This window comes from Salarias fasciatus, unplaced genomic scaffold (genome assembly GCF_902148845.1).
Source record: "Salarias fasciatus unplaced genomic scaffold, fSalaFa1.1, whole genome shotgun sequence".
In the NCBI taxonomy this organism is placed as follows: domain Eukaryota; kingdom Metazoa; phylum Chordata; class Actinopteri; order Blenniiformes; family Blenniidae; genus Salarias; species Salarias fasciatus.
Window position 1 is genome coordinate 169156 of NW_021941399.1, and position 16771 is coordinate 185926.

At 53.2% G+C, this 16771-nt stretch overlaps 1 protein-coding gene across 1 annotated transcript in view; it reads right to left on the reverse strand.

Annotated features, from left to right (window-relative positions):
• Positions 1-2853, reverse strand: part of LOC115385670 (solute carrier family 12 member 7-like) — a 44285-nt gene extending 41432 nt beyond the window's left edge. The window contains 1 exon segment of the mRNA XM_030087746.1: positions 2649-2853. Coding sequence (XP_029943606.1) covers positions 2649-2838 — 190 coding nt within the window. The 5' untranslated portion in view covers positions 2839-2853.
• Between the last annotated feature and the right edge of the window lie 13918 nt (positions 2854-16771).

Genomic DNA, 16771 nt, shown 5'->3' on the forward strand with positions numbered 1-16771 from the left:
CGTTTCCAGGAGCGGCGTTCTCGCCAGTGAGTCGGTGTTCTCGTTTGAAATCGTCATCGCTGAACTCCGATCAGTCATGATCGCTTCATTTTCAAGCAGCTGTTCTCTGGACCTGTCATCTGTTCGTTCCGCCATTTTTACTGCGTTCTTCTTCTCTGGTTCCATGCAGGATGTAAACAGGGAGCGACACCGCCCCCGCCACTTCCTGTGGTGAACTGGAGACATCGACCAGTCGCTGCAGCCTCACGCTAACGCGACCCGAGTCCGCCAACCACCGACTATAGAAAAACTAACGTGGTGTCGATTAAAGTGTTCTCATTGGCTGTAAATAAAGGTGGGCGGAGCTAACATGGCGTCCCCCACAGCGTTCTGAAATCCCGTTCTGAAGACTTCAGCGAGTCCAGCAGGACGTCTCCGTATTGGACAGTTGAAACCGGCTGTCATGTGATTGGTCCAGCCTGTCATGCAACCGCATCACGTGGACAGAGGAGGCGCTGTGATTGGACGATTTATGCAAAACTTTAACTCGTAATATAAAGTCAACAGATGATTGATGTGAGTCTGGTGAAGAAGAAACTGGAGACGGACCAGAGCCCGTTCTGAAACCCGGCACTTCATGTTTATTTGCTCTCGGGCTCTTTTGAAACCAGCATCATCGCCCCCTGCGGGAATTTCCCAGGAATTACAGTTTTTCTGCACTTCAGCATGATCTTCACCGTTTCCCAGCGGAGGTTGGCGTTTGCCTCCAACACGCCTGCTGCCGGCGCTTTCTTCTGGAAAGACAAGTCTGAGTCCCAGCAGCGCTTGGACCCATGAGACATGGAGCGTCCTCCAGGACAAGGAGCGTCCTCCAGGACAAGGAGCGTCCCCCATGTCTCGTCTGACTGCGGTCCAGAAGCAGCTCATCAACACCCCGGTGCTGATTGATCACACTCCTCGGCTTCAGAGGGTGAGAGCCGGACTGGTCCTGGCCCGGTTCCAGGCCCACATTTTTTTGCGGGACCTAAAATAACGCGCCGCTGCACTGTGTCAATAGCAACGCCGTCACTCTGGAACCGGGACGCACCGCCGCCCCGCCGCCGGGACCGCTGGGAATATTCCCTCTGAGCCGCCGTTCGCCCGCAACACCTTCCCTCAGCGCACGCCACGGAAAACACGTCCAAACAGCCCAGAGTGTGTGTGTGTGTGTGTGTGTGTGTGTGTGGCTGATTGCTGATCAATACGCGCACCGCGCCAGCGACACACATCCATTTAGCACGCTCGCTCGGACAGATTGTCAGCCCATTACTGCGGCCGACCTGTCGCCATAGCAACACCTTGTTTACCAGCGAGCGGCGGCCGAGGGACGAACGCCAACGATCCGCCGCCGTGGAGCCGAGCGCCAGCTTCAACGTGTCTTAGTAACCAGAGAGAGAGAGAGAGAGAGAGAGAGAGAGCGAGAGAGAGAGAGAGACAGAGACAGAGACAGAGACAGAGAGAGACCACTGTCAAACATCTCAGCCATGAGACAACAAACCGTGTCTCTCAACCTGTCCAGGGAGCTGAGGTCAAAGTTCACCTCAGGGTGTGCCTCCAGGCAGGAGTGAGTCCAGACCGAGGAGCAGAACCTGTGATCTAGAACGTCCAGAACGTTCCTTCAAGTCCAGCTGGTCGGGGACACAGCGTCCCTCACTGTGGACGGATCCGAGATTCAGACAGAACCCCGAAGGACCGTCCAGAAATCAGAGCAGACGGACTGCCCTTCCCTTCAGCACCTCAGCAGGTTGACGGTTCAACTCCCACATCTGAGAGGGTGAACAGACTCGAGCACGTGGACGGAAACGGTTTGGGTTCTCCACCCGACCCGTCTCCTCAGAACCAAACGCAGCGTCTCCTCTCCCTGTCTGAACGTCCTCCTGAAGCGGCGGGACACCAGGATCGCCGGCGTCCAGCAGGACGGAGACGTCTCTCTGAACGGGGTCTGGAACGGGGTCCGGGTTCTGCAGAACGTCTCTGAACCCCGTCACCGTCTGGAAAACGGTTTTTCTCCGGTGTGAATGAAAGAGTTGAGTCAAAACGCAGCAGGACTGCGGAGGCAGTGAAATGACTCTGATGGACGCGCGCAGCGTCATGACAGCTGCAGGACTTGCTGCGTTGCTGGTTATCGGTCAGTCCACTGTGGATTTTTTAAAGATGAGAACAGAATTTATAATCATTAAATCTTAAATACAGTGAACTGTGCGCATCCAGCAAAGTTCTGGAGCTGCTTTTAATCAGCGGCACAAAAATTTATCTCCCCTCTGTCTCCAACATGAGGTTAAATAGAGAATGAACTAAACTCAGAGTCAGAAAACCCGCAGCAGCGGATCCGACGTTAAAGACGGAAAAACTGAAATGTTCAAAATCATGAGAAATAAAAAACATCACGAGAAACACCGTGAAACACATCCTGCCAGCTGCGGAGACAGCGGGCTTTATTCAGGGGGTTTATTGATGGTGTGTGTTCTACAGAGGGTGTGTGTTTTATTGCGGTGTGTTTTGGGTGAGTGAATCAGCTGATTGATCGGGGTGGAGGACTCCACCGGCTCCACTTGATAGACTCACGCCGGCTCCGGTTAATCAGCTAATCGGTTAATCCGGTAAGAAGTGGGACATGGAGACAGTCCTACCGTACTTAATGGGCTCCCGGTTGTACTCCAGGATGGGGACCGCGGCGCCGGGGTCCTGCGGTCCGGGTCCCGGGTCCTCCGCGGGGTCAAGCCCGAGCCCCTCCGCGGGCTCCCGGTCCTCCTCCGCCCGGCCCGGTGCTGCTCCTCCGGCGGCTCCGTCCACCGGTACGACCACGAACCGTTCCCCCATGGCGGCTGTAGAGGCGCAGCGCCGCGGCGTGTCTGCGGTTCTCCCCCGGTCCTCCTCCGGTTCTCCCCCGGCGCCCATCGGCGGATTGATTACACCCCGGAGGCCCCGCCCCCGCTCCGCGCTCATTGGCCCAGAGCCTGCAGGGGCGGTGCCGATCAGGCAGACAGCCAATCAGATCGTCTAAAACTGTTCCACCAACTTCCAGTTTCTTATCATGAAGGTGGAAAAATCACTTTGGTCTTGATTTTTAAACGTTTAACAGGAATCCTGAAGCTTTACGCATCAAAACATAGTTTTTTGAGGTAATAAAGAAGATTTTTTTTATTTTCAAGATGCTCACAAACTTCCTGTTATGTAATACAGATGAGATATGAAGCTGGAGGTGAATGTGACAGCCATCTGTAAAATCTGCTGCTTTGAACAGCATAACCAGAACGAAATCAAAGATAATCATCATGAAAGGACAAGCTGGACCGCTGTGGACTGAGAGTCACGGAGGCGCCATTGTCCATCTGAGCATGTGCAGAAGGACTATTTAACCAGCCTGGTGGGCATGCGCAGTAGCACAGTTTCCAATGGAAACTGCGGAGGAGCATCACCATGACAACAGAGTCAGCTCCAGTTGTGTTTTTTATTTGCTCCCATCACCCAGAACGCTGCGAAAGTTTCCCGTTGTCTCTTGGAAACGTTGTGTGAGCGCGTCCGGAAATAGCGGCGGCGCTGGAGAACATGTCCTGGCACGTTCTCTCGCCAAACTCATCACCAGCCTCTTCAGTGGCCGGAATGAGCAGCAATTAGCACTCACTCTGCACATCCTCTGACATCCAGCCGCTCATTCTAATTTAAAACATAATGACGCGCCGACGCCACGCCACAGTAACGCCGGGGTGTCCCCACACGGCAGCAATGACCTCCGATTCTCCAGTAACGGCTTCATACAAGTCCAGAAAGTCAACAGCTCAGGATGAGTTAGCACTGGCCGACCGGCCTTTCCTCATCACTTCATCGTAACGATGATCGAAGAAAATGAGCGACGACGAGGAATATAAGGCGGTGTCTGTCGAGGTAGAAGTACTTTATAAGCAGTTCAACTGCAAATGTGTCATTTCCCAGGCAGAGGTCTGCATGTGTTGAAACTCAGAAATCTATGGATGTGGCGTAAAAACAACCAAAAACTGAAACTTCACATTCCTCAGTTTCAAAGCGAGAGTGTCAAAATCCAGGAGGTCAGAGGTCAGTGGAAAAAAATTCTTTCATTATAATTTTTTTAAAGGGACTTAAGGCAAGATTTGTGAAAATCTACACATGCATTTCCAGTTTTTTCAATGCTAGCGGGCCGTGAAGCATTAAAACCTAAAACAACACTCCAATCCGCCTCTCTGTCTGCTGCCTTGTACCGGCCGTGGGCCACAGAATTTGTTGCAGTTCGGGGTCTGAATTTCCCGCGCAATCGTGGGGATGTGACGTAAATTGACGCTGTATGCGCGCTGCCGACGTTCTGGAACAGGAAGAACATGGCCGCCGTGGACACGGACTAAAACACTGCAGGCAGGGTTTCCGCCAGACCTTTTCAGTTCCCCCCCCCCCCCCCCCCCCCCCCCCCCCCCCCCCCCCCCCCCCTGTACTAAATGGTGCAGCGCCCCGACAGCGGAGAGGAGGAAAAAAAAAAAAATCTCTCCGACGGTCAAACACCAGCAGCTGCGTTAGCTGTGAAGCACCCCCGCCCACCACGGAGCCGACGGCTCACATTAGTAGCATTCCCCTGCAGCCGATACCGGGGCTGATACTGAGGCTGATACCGGGGCTGCTACTGAGGCTGATACCGGGGCTGCTACCAGGGCCAATACCAGGGCTGATACCGGGGCTGATACTGAGGCTGATACCGGGGCCGATACCGGGGCTGATACCGGGGCTGATACTGAGGCTGATACCGGGGATGATACCGGGGCCGATACCGGGGCCGATACCGGGGCCGATACCGGGGCTGATACCGGGGCCGATACCGGGGCTGATACCGGGGCTGATACTGAGGCTGATACCGGGGCCGATACCGGGGCTGATACCGGGGCTGATACTGAGGCTGATACCGGGGCCGATACCGGGGCTGATACCGGGGCTGATACCGGGGCTGATACTGAGGCTGATACCGGGGCCGATACCGGGGCTGATACCGGGGCTGATACCGGGGCCGATACCGGGGCTGATACCGGGGCTGATACTGAGGCTGATACCGGGGCCGATACCGGGGCTGATACCGGGGCTGATACCGGGGCTGATACTGAGGCTGATACCGGGGCCGATACCGGGGCTGATACCGGGGCTGATACTGAGGCTGATACCGGGGCCGATACCGGGGCTGATACCGGGGCTGATACCGGGGCCGATACTGGGGCTGATACTGGTGCTGATACTGTGCTGGGTGCTGGAACCAGGATCCAGCCCGGCCGGGCTCTGCAGCTCTGTCCTCTCAAAGGGAATTTTTCCGTCCACCATGTCTTATCGCTCCACTTGGAGGTAAATAACTCGTCTTATCTAAATGCTGCTCTGGTGGAACAGCCTGACGGCTGGTCCTGGGTTTGGCGGTCCAGACTGTTCTGGGCCCCGGTCTCTGTCCCGCTCTGGTTCAGCAGACCATAAACCAGACCCCTGGTCCCATAAACCCCTCTGAGCTGAGGCTCCGGGCGAAGGCCGGCACGCCACTCAGCTACTGCTTGAAGGGTGTTGTGGACTAAAATAGACAGCTGGCAGAGCGAGGGTGGAGGGTGGAGGGGGTGGGGGGTTGGTGGGGGGGGGGGGGGGGGTTGGGGTGGAGCAGTCCTGATGGGAGGCTGAGGAAGACTCAGAAGTTTGGTATTAAAAAGAAAACGGGTTGGAGATGAGCAGCCGGATGAAGGACAGAGGAAGTTGTAATCCTCCGTGTGTGTCGATGGGCTCAGGTCAGAGGTCAGCCTCTCTCCGAGCCAAATGAAACGCAGATTACTTCCTGTAAGCTGGGTGAGAACAGATGTGGCGTCTGAAACAGTCGGAGTTCATCTCTGTGTCGCTCTCACAGCTGTTTTTAAGCATTAAAACCCTGTTTTCACACTCCTCGTCACAGGAAGGTCTGCGGCCAGATGTTTGACTGAACCTGCAGCTGGAAGAGAACCTGACGGTTCAGGACTGGATCAGAGTCTCAGCCAAACCACAGACACACTCAGCTCTGGAGCTCAACCCGCCCTCGCCGCCCCCGGCGTCTGAAACCTCCACCGTCAAAAGCCAGGAGGTCAGAGGTGAGCGGGAGTGTCAAAGGTCGCATCGTCAGTCCTCCAGCGCTCATTCAGTTCCGTTCAGTAAAAAACAGGCCAAAGAATGACCTTCGACTCCGAGACAAGGTCACGTTTCAGGTTTCATCTGTTCAGTGAAGAAAAACTGCGTCTGTGTCGCATCACGAAGCGTCAGCGTTCAGCTGAGACGGTGAACAACCAATCACAGCTCAGGGGCTGTGTGTCCGATTTTAGGGGTTTCAGCCTCGTTTCCCATTTTCCAGACAATTTTGATAAAACAGGATAGAAGAGAAGAGAAGAGAAGAGAAGAGAAGAGAAGAGAAGAGAAGAGAAGAGAAGAGAAGAGAAGAGAAGAGAAGGGAAGAGAAGAGAAGAGAAGGGAAGAGGAGAGGAGAGGAGAGGAGAGACAGGATGAAAGGAACCAGAACACAGAAAGAGTTTCGCGGCTTCAGGAAGGACATTTCAGCCATTTTAAACATTTCATCTCTGTTTGAAGCATTTTTTCTTGTTTTTGTTTGTTTTTTTAATTTGTTTGTTTTGTTTTTTTTAATTTATTATTTTTTTAAGGATTTTATTTTTTTTAATTTTTTGGTAATTTTAGCTTTTTTTTCCCATTTTATTTTTAGCCTTTTTCAAACCATTTTTTGATCCCAGAGAAAAAAAGTCATTTTAGAATTGACTCTTGAGTTCATGTAAAAAAAAAGAAAAAAAAGAAAAAAAAAAGACATTTTTATTTCATGATAATTTCTTTAAATGATTCAGGAGCCAAAGAGCCCGCCTGTGGCCGGATCCTGACCCCGGCCAATCAGCCAATCAAATCACTCAGTCTGTCCGGAATGAGTTAATGTTGAGGTAAAGCAGATCACTGACAGTCTCACACACACACACACACACACACACACACACACACACACACACACACACACACACACACACACACACACACACACACACACACACAGCAGCCTCAGGAGGTGAGGACCCTCGTCTGTTGCCATGGTAACATCGCCGCCGGGCGGAGCTGCGGAGGTGAAGGTGCGTCTGGAGCACGAGGCTCTGCTGACCCGCCTCTCCGGTTCCTCCACCCAGAGGCGGAGGCAGGGGGGCCGGGGGGGGGGCCGGGGGGGGGTCCAGGAGGACAGAGGACAGACTGTCAGACCCGGTCCTGGTTCCTCTCACAGCCGGACCTCTGGACCTGATCTCTGGTCCCGGGTGGGGGCAGCTGGGTGGGGGCTCCTGGGTGGGGATTGCTGGGTGGGGGCAGTTGGGTGGGGGCTCTCGGGTGGGGGCTCCTGGGTGGGGGCTGCTGGGTGGGGGCTGCTGGGTGGGGGCTCCTGGGTGGGGGCAGTTGTGTGGGGGGTGCTGGGTGGGGGCTCCTGGGTGGGGGCTCCTGGGTGGGGCTCTCGGGTGGGGGCCCCCGGGTGGGGGCTCCAGAGAGCCTCAGCTGTGGGCGGACGCTGCTGAAGCCAGTGGTGCGTGCTGAGTGGAGATGTGGGTCAGCGCCATAGCATGAAAGGACGCTTTTACTGAGAGAGAGGGGAGGCGGAGGTGGGTGGGGGTGGAGGTGGGGGTGGAGCTGGGTCCCCACTGTTGTTTCTTTGTGTGCCCCCCCCCCTCCCCCCCCCCCCCCCCCCCCCGTGCTAGTTGGCCGTTATTAACAGCAGTACAGTCTGTACTGTACAGTCAGCTGGGGCACGATGAGAGAGTGACCAGATGCCCCCACCCCCACCCCCACCTTCCTCCACTTCATCCACAATGCAGAGCATCTTCCTCTAACATCAGATTCTGGAGCATCTTGCTCCCACTGCCTCATGTTTCCTTGTTTGTTTCAGCAGAAAACCTTCTCATGTTCGATCAACAACAAGTGTCTCATTCCTGTTTTACTGCGGCGCCATGAAAACAGCTCCAGTCCACAAATGCCTTTCTCTTTGTGCAGGACTCTGAATTGTGGTGTGTGTGCGTGTGTGTGTGTGTGTGTTGCTACACACATAAAGTTGCCGTGCCGATAAGAGTGTGAACCTGAGAGGTTTGATTACATGAGAGGAGGAAGGCTTGTTTGTGTCTGAGTGCAGATGGCATGCCGTTTGTAACGAGATCCCCCGGTGTGTGTGTGTGTGTGTGTGTGTGTGTGTGTGTGTGTGTGTGTGTGTGTGTGTGTGTGTGTGTGTGTGTGTGTTTACAGTACCATGACATGAATCACAGCTGGGTGAATGTTCAGACTGTGGCCTCCAAATATAATGGGTGGAAAATCCCTGCTCCAGAAAAAGAATAATTATAATAATGATATCAATGGTGTTGTATTTATTTATTTATTTATTTATTTATTTATTTATTTATTTGTTTATGATTTTAACAGTGACAGTTAACTTTAACACTATTTAAACAGGAACTTACAAAAAATACAAAGATTAAAACAAAAGAATGAAATTTTCAACATTTCATTAGAGCGAAATAAGTTAAAGAGAAGAAGTTTCAAAATAAAATAAAACGTGAGAAAGAAAATATCAAGTGTGTGCTTCGGGACTACCTTCCTGCAGTCACGATGGTCGACATGGTTGCCGGCGCCGCCGTCCATCCAGAGCATGCAGGAAGTCTCAAGTGGAAGTTAATCGCCACTCCGACGTAAAGCAAAAATAGAAGCTCAAATAAAAGCTGAGTTTACACATGATCATATGATTATCGGCATTGTTTGTTTCAGTTATGTGTCTGTCAGGCAGACTGGCATCATTGATTTATGAATCTTTAAAAATCTTTAAAACTCAGAATTTAGTTGGAAGAATCCGCTCATCACAGAGGTCTCATGGATTTAACTTTAATATCACTGTTATCAATAAATACACGTGTCACACACACACACACACACACACACACACACACACACACACACACACACACACACACACACACTCAATAGGACTGAATAAAAACTAAGATTCAATAAACTGAATTCTCATATTGAATGAAAGGATGAAAAAAAGGGAGAAGTTATCAGGTGAGCCGGGGCAGCAGCAGCAACATGCAGACACAGACCGACAAATGAATGAGTTTATGTTAATGAAAAGAGAAGACGGCTCTTTAGTCCTCGGCTGTGCTGCCAGACATTATGAATCGATCACATGATGCGTCCTGCGTCTGCTGGATCACGGATCACCTGACAGACGTCCACAGGGAGGCAGGCTGTGCTTCTGGTGGATTAATCTGCTCCACAAATCTGGTCAATATCAAGTTCAGCCATCAAAGGAACGAAGCGATCATGTTTTCCTGTCATCAGTCTTCTGTTGATTCTAGTTTATTTCTGGAAAGACAGTATTACTCGTCATACTGGCAGTATCGACCTGAGTTCTCTCTGATGCAAATGTTGCGATTCAGTTCAGTCTGCAGTCAAAAACCACGGACAAGGTGGTGGGTGGGGGTCCTGGGTGGGGGTCCTGGGTGGGGGTCCTGGGTGGGGGTCATGGGTGGAGGTTATGGTGGTGGTAATGGGTGGAGGTCCTGGTGGGGGTCCTGGGTGGGGGTCATGGGTGGAGGTTATGGGTGGTGGTAATGGGTGGAGGTCCTGGGTGGGGGTCCTGGGTGGGGGTCCTGGGTGGAGGTCCTGGGTGGAGGTCCTGGGTGGGGGTCCTGGGTGGAGGGTCCTGGGTGGAGGTCCTGGGTGTGGGTCCTGGGTGAGGTCCTGGGTGGGAGTCCTGGGTGGAGGTCCTGGGTGGGGGTCCTGGGTGGGGGTCCTGGGTGGAGGTCCTGGGTGGGAGTCCTGGGTGGAGGTCCTGGGTGGGGGTCCTGGGTGGGGGTCCTGGGTGGAGGTTATGGGTGGGGGTCCTGGGTGGGGGCCTGGGTGGAGGTCCTGGGTGGGGGTCCTGGGTGGGGGTCCTGGGTGGAGGTTATGGGTGGGGGTCCTGGGTGGGGGTCATGGGTGGGGGTCCTGGGTGGGGGTCCTGGGTGGGGGTCCTGGGTGGGGGTCCTGGGTGGGAGTCCTGGGTGGAGGTTATGGGTGGGGGTCCTGGGTGGGGGTCCTGGGTGGAGGTCCTGGGTGGGAGTCCTGGGTGGGGTCCTGGGTGGGAGTCCTGGGTGGAGGTTATGGGTGGGGGTCCTGGGTGGGGGTCCTGGGTGGGAGTCCTGGGTGGAGGTCCTGGGTGGGGGTCCTGGGTGGGAGTCCTGGGTGGAGGTTATGGGTGGGGGTCCTGGGTGGGGGTCCTGGGTGGGAGTCCTGGGTGGGGGTCCTGGGTGGGGGTCATGGGTGGGGGTCCTGGGTGGAGGTCCTGGGTGGGGGTCCTGGGTGGAGGTTATGGGTGGGGGTCCTGGGTGGGGGTCCTGGGTGGGGGTCATGGGTGGGGTCCTGGGTGGGAGTCCTGGGTGGAGGTTTAGGTGGGGGTTATGGGTGGGGGTTATGGGTGGGGGTTATGGTGGGGGTTATGGGTGGGGGTCCTGGGTGGGGGTAATGGATGGGGGTCCTGGGTGGGGGTCATGGGGAGGTCATGGGTGGGGGTCCTGGGTGGGGGTCCTGGGTGGGGTTATGGGTGGGGGTTATGGGTGGGGGTCCTGGGTGGGGGTCATGGGTGGGGGTAATGGATGGGGGTCCTGGGTGGGGCTCCTGGGTGGAGGTTATGGGTGGGGCTCCTGGGTGGAGGTTATGGGTGGGGGTCCTGGGTGGGGTAATGGGTGGAGGTCCTGGGTGGAGGTTATGGGTGGGGGTTATGGTGGAGGTTATGGGTGGGGGTCAGGTTCTTTTCCTTAAATAGTCAAAGTAAATTAGGACACGGACACAGGACGATTCAGGTGGAGTCAAAATTACTTTTAAGGAGAGAAAAAGCGTTCGCTCGGCCGACCTCGCTCCGTCTCTCTGAGTAATTTTCCTTCCAGCTTTCATTCACCGACACTGGGGGCTCCTGTTTGGGGGCAGTTGGGGGTTCTTGGGATGAGACTGGTTTCAACCTTCCTGTTCGAATGGAAACATTGCTTCTGATTGCATCTGTTGCAACTGATTGCATCAGTTGCAATAGATGCAATCAGTGACAACAGGAAGAGGATAACGCGCCCAGTCAGCATTTTTCAGACTGCAGGTAGTTCACCCGTAGCCTCGTGAACCAGCCCCGCCCACCATAGATATCATATAAAAACTAGATGCCTTAAGGCGGAGTCAGCCACGTCGTTCACTGGCGGCCATCTTTGTACAGTGGACCACTCTGGGGCGCTCTGTGTAATCTAAGGGAAGGTGAGGGATTTACACTAATTAAAATACTCAACTCACTGAATTCTTCATGGATTTACAGACAGTTTGATTTATTACTAACGTTATTTTGCTATGATGCAGACTAATTTTAATATCACAACTTTTCTTTTTGCATGCAGTTAAATGCCTTCATGTCTGACGTTTATAACAAACCAAGTCGTTTGAAAATCGATTGAAAATTGAGCAATCTATAGCTATTTCAAAGTTGACGCTCCATTGACATTAATGTTGAGTGAGTAAGCGGTCCTGTACCAAGATGGCCGCCATGTGACGACGTTAGTCCCCATTCGGTTACAGCGCGCATGAGCCACTAGTGTTTCTATATTATCTATGCCGCCCACTCTATGTCCACATTGGGATTCAGTACCTGGGGGGTCTGGGGACGAGCCAATAGAAAGAGACTGCGGCTCGGCCATGAAACGGCCGAGCCAATCAGCGTTGCCGCTTTTTGTTTTCAAATTTTTTTGACGAATTCCGGCAGCTAAACAGGAAGTGACGTCATCACCGAGCGTGGCGGAGGTTACAGACTTTAACCATCGTCTGAAAGCTGCAATAAGTAAAGTTACAGCCAAAATACCAAGAATTACAGCAATCAAGCAGAGCCAGAGTCTGGCCTGGAGAGGTTCTGACAGGAAAAGACGTTTCCGCCTGTCTCTGCGTGTGGAGAAGCTAAAGCTAAAGAGCTAAAGCTAACTCTTAGAGAAGCTAACGCATTTTGATGACGTATTGTTTTGAAGCGCTGATTGGCTGAAGTGTGCTGTCAGTCAGAGGAGTAACCGACCCCCTGCATGGAGTTTGTATTGGCTTGTCCCCAGACCCCCAGCTACTGGATGTGGAGTGGGCGGGGCTGGTTTAGGAGGCCAGTTCACCGTCCTGCAGACGCGAAGCATGGAAGCATTTAGCCATGATAGTCTAACATTATATTTCCACCAGTGGGTGGGGGGGGGGTACAGGGTGGGGGTACTGGGTGGGGGCACAGGGTGGGGGTACAGGGTGGTGTACTTGGTGGGGGTACTGGGTGGGGTACAGGGTGGGGGTACAGGGTGGTGGTACAGGGTGGGGGAACTGGGTGGGGGTACAGGGTGGGGAGACAGGGTGGTGGTACTGGGTGGGGGTACAGGGTGGGGTACTGGGTGGGGGTACAGGGGGGGGGTACTGGGTGGGGGTCCTAGCAGCCCTCTGGCCATCATGGTCTCTGCCTTCAGCCTCCTTCCAGAAGGGTTTTGACCTAAAGCTGGAACCAGGACCAGGATCCGGTCGGTCCCGGTGACGCTGTGAAGCCGGACTCTGCAGCAGGCTGTTCTGGCTCCGCCCCCTGATGGCGCCCCGGCGCTGACGGTGGAGGGCGTGGGCCAGTATTTGGAGCCTGATGTTGACGCTCCTCACTGAGGGCTGTGATTCCGCCGCTGGAGGACTCAGTGGAAACACTCGCCGGATCCTCCGGGTCGGGAACTGACACCCGGACGACACACTGGGCGCCGGTCCAGACCGGCAGCAGGAGGTCTCACCGATCTAGAGGTGACTGACAGGAAGTGTGGGTCTGGAGTGTGTTACACGCTGGTTTTTCTTTGTCTCTCACCTCAGAGGAGCTGCTGGGATCTGTGGAGTCCCGCCGACACCTTCAGAACCGCAGAACTCCTCTGCAGCGGCCGCCTGTTTGACCAGGTTCGGTTAGGGTCAGGGTTCAGGGTTCAGGTTCCAGTCTGGAAGATGAAGGCCCAGATGAAGTTTCCATGGCAATGCCTTCAACCTTCCGTTGTGTTTGGAGTCACTGAAAACACCGCCTTGCTTCACGTCTTCAGGTTAGCGGTGAGGAGTAGAATCACACACTGCTCACTCTGGTTTTTCACTCCTCCACCTCCAGAAGCTTCATGTCTGTTTCAGGATCGATTCCCTCGTCTGGTTTCACAGTCGTTTATATTCTGAGATCAGCTTTTTGACACTCTGGTCCTCTTTGCTCCTGTTGAGCGGTTCCTCCTGTGTCTGCTCAGGACTCAGGACTCAGGACTCAGGACTCAGGACTCAGGACTCTTCCCTGGAGCTCCTGCTGCTCTCCTGCTGCCCTCTGCTGGACCAGGTCTGTCACTGCGGGGGGTTTCTCAGATTTCACTGAACATCGGGGTCTGACTGACCGACGATCTGTTTACAGCAAGAAAAGGAAAACATACAACTTTGGTCGTGTTTTGTGTGTCTGTTCACAACACAGCAGAGATCAGAGCCACTGAAAACACCACAGTTCGGAAACAGATCCCAGGATCTGTTTTTCCACCAAAAAGCAGGAGTAACTGCAGTCGTGCTACAGTTACATCTTCATTTCATTCTGAGTGTTTAAAACACAAAGGATTGAGAAAAGTGTAGTGTTGTGTAGTGTAGTTTAGTCTTGTGTGTGTATCCTATTGTAGTGTAGTGTAGTGTAGTGTAGTGTAGAGTAGTGTAGTGTAGTGTAGTGTAGTGTACTGTAGTGTAGTGTAGTATAGTGTACTGTAGTGTAGTGTAGTGTAGTATAGTGTACTGTAGTGTAGTATAGTGTAGTGTAGTATAGAGTAGTGTAGAGTAGTGTAGTATAGAGTAGTGTAGTGTAGTGTAGTATAGTGTACTGTAGTGTAGTGTACTGTAGTGTAGTGTAGTGTAGTGTAGTATAGAGTAGTGTAGTGTAGTGTAGTATAGAGTAGTGTAGTGTAGTGTAGTTCCGGACTCCCAGTCATGGAAAAGCAAGAGAGAACCTTTCTGTTAAGTGTTTCCAATAGATTTGATTATAAAGCAGTGTTTTCCAAACTGTGGGGCTGCCTCCTCTAGGGGGCGCCACAGATCTTCATACAAACTGGCCCGTACTCGTCTGACTCCCTTGGCCAGTCGCGCTTGAAGCAGTTGAAGCTCTGACTAAAGGTTTCTTTCTTATGTCTTAAAGCAGAACTTTGTAAGATTTGCTTTAGCGCTCCCCCTACTGGTCTCCTGTGAAAGCTCACTGTCGTAAACGTCCTCCGCAACTCCCCCCACCTCCCCCGTGCAGAGAGCGTCCCACTCCCATGTCCTTTTTTTCCCGCTTGCTAGACAGTTTTTTTCTGTCTTGTTGGTTCTGCCATCCGTGAGCACCTCAGGACGGCGTTGCCAACGCTAGCGAGAGTTTCATGTTTGTTTAGACGCTTTTGTTAAACTTCTGCAGCAGCAGTTCCTCGCGCTGCCTCCTCCGGTCGCTCCCTCTGTCGCAGACATGCCTGCCTCGCACGCTCAGACTTTTTGGAAAACAAACACACTCGGAGATGCTTTCAGCAGCCAACTCACTCGCGCTCACTTCGACGAGAGGAGGCGCCACTCCTCTTTATTTTTCAGTTACCAAACGGAAATCAGAACCAATCACATCATGCAAAGATCGTCTATTGCAACACAATGACAAATATCGCACTCCAACAGCTTTTATACTTGTAATCCCGTATGAGCGCCGTAAAGCAGGTTTGTTCTCGCGAGATGTAGTCGGGTCGCTCCTCTGAAATTGCAAGCGCTGCTTTCAGGACCCAGACCCGGGGGGAGTGGAGGGACAGGCGAATCCCCGTGACAAGTCTTTGTTTACCCCACAGGGATTCTGAAACACATTCATTGAGGTAAAAAAGTTGCAAAGTTCTGCTTTAATTCTTGCTTGTGTTGTACGTCGCTTCCGACAACAGCGTCTGCTAAATGAAATTGTGGAATTGTAGACTGCAGGTGTTCTAGTCTGGCCTCAGGTGTTCTGGGAGGTCTGGATTCAGGTGATCTGGGTCAGAGTGTGTCAGTTTTGACAGTGAATCCAGCAGAGGACATGAAACCCAGCAGTGGTTCCTGAGTCCTCCTGAGAACTCCTGGATCAGTCCAGACCCTGTGGTGGAGTGAGGTGGAAATAACACTCACCACTTGACCCAGACTTGTATGGGTTTTTCATGTTCTACCTGGGCTTTTCTCCTACAGACCCTGAAGTGGATAAAACAGATGGATGCAAACCAGCCAAAGAGTGAGGAGGTGAAGCAGATGGAGAGAAGGCAGAAGGCTGGAGGATGGAGGATGAAGCTGAAGCTTCCAGCTGCTCATCAGACGGGCCGACGGGAACTCTGGCTGTGTTCGAAACCGCATACTTACCTACTACCATACTGACTTATTGAGTATGCAGTGCGTTTACACTGGCAGTATGCCATTTTGAGTATGCGAGAAGTTCCCGGATGCATACTGCATTCGCCAGAAATGTTGAGTATACGTCGTGTGTTCACTACTCATACTGAAATTACCCAAGATGCAACGCGACGGACAGCGGTTGCACCAGACAGAGCTTGCGCCGCCTGGCGGCCGGCGGGTGTGGTGAGGGGGGCGGCTCGGGTAGGGGGGCGAGCCCTGGCCCCGCGATCTGGGTCCGGTCCCGGAGGGTGTATGAAACTCTGCGCTCGCCGGCGGGTCGCACCGGGGGGCCCGGGGGTCCTCCGCCGGACCTCCGGAACCGACCCGGTGCGATGCCCGGGGAGGGCCCGCTCCGTAGGACCGCTGGGTGAGACGGCGCGTCTCGGTCCCGCTGCCGAGCGGGTCGGCGGGGAGCCGGTCGGAGCGGCGGGGGCGGCCAGCGGCGTGATCCATGGTCGCCCGCCGCCAAAGGCCGACCGGGCCTCAATCTGTTGATTTTATATTACAAGTTAAAGTTTTGCATAAATCGCCCTATCACAGCGCCTCCTCTGTCCACGTGATGCGGTCACGTTATTATATCCCAAAAGATGGTCCAGACAACGGCGTGACTTCAATGAATGAGGCTTTATTCTTGCATACATTTCCCATAATTCCAGGGCGCGAACAGCGCCTACAAATACCTGACGCGTACTGACGTCACCACCATGTGACCAACACCACACACGTGACGGGCGGGACCAATCACATTTACATCCGGTTTCAAATATTTTTTTTTTTTTTCCTTGTCCTGTTCGGCAGCTGGGGCGTGCAATACTGTATGATTGTAGCTTTTACTATCCGAACAGACTTTACTGTCAGCAGCAGGATGAGACTGAGTCTCCTCCTGCTGCCTTTATTTAAAGCTGGCATCCGGCATGGCTGCCGGACAGGACCGGGACGGAGACGCTCAGAGAGCAGGGACAGAAAGAGAGAAAGATAAAGAGAGAGAACACGGGGGGGGGGGGGGGGGGGGCACAACCTATGTACAAAGTCACAATACAAAACAGTGTTGTCGACGCACCACACGCAACCAAGAACAATCCCAAACCCCAATCTAGACAACACCAAAACAGAGCCGACAACCAACACAGAAAATTACAGAACCATACATACATTTTTTTTTTTTTTTTTTCAAACCGGTTTCAATATTCAATGTGGAGACGTCCTGCTGGACTCGGTAAAGTCTTCACAACGGCGGTTGGGAACTCTATGGGTGACGTCACCAAAGGTCTGTCCATTTATATACAACCTATGGGTGTAAATC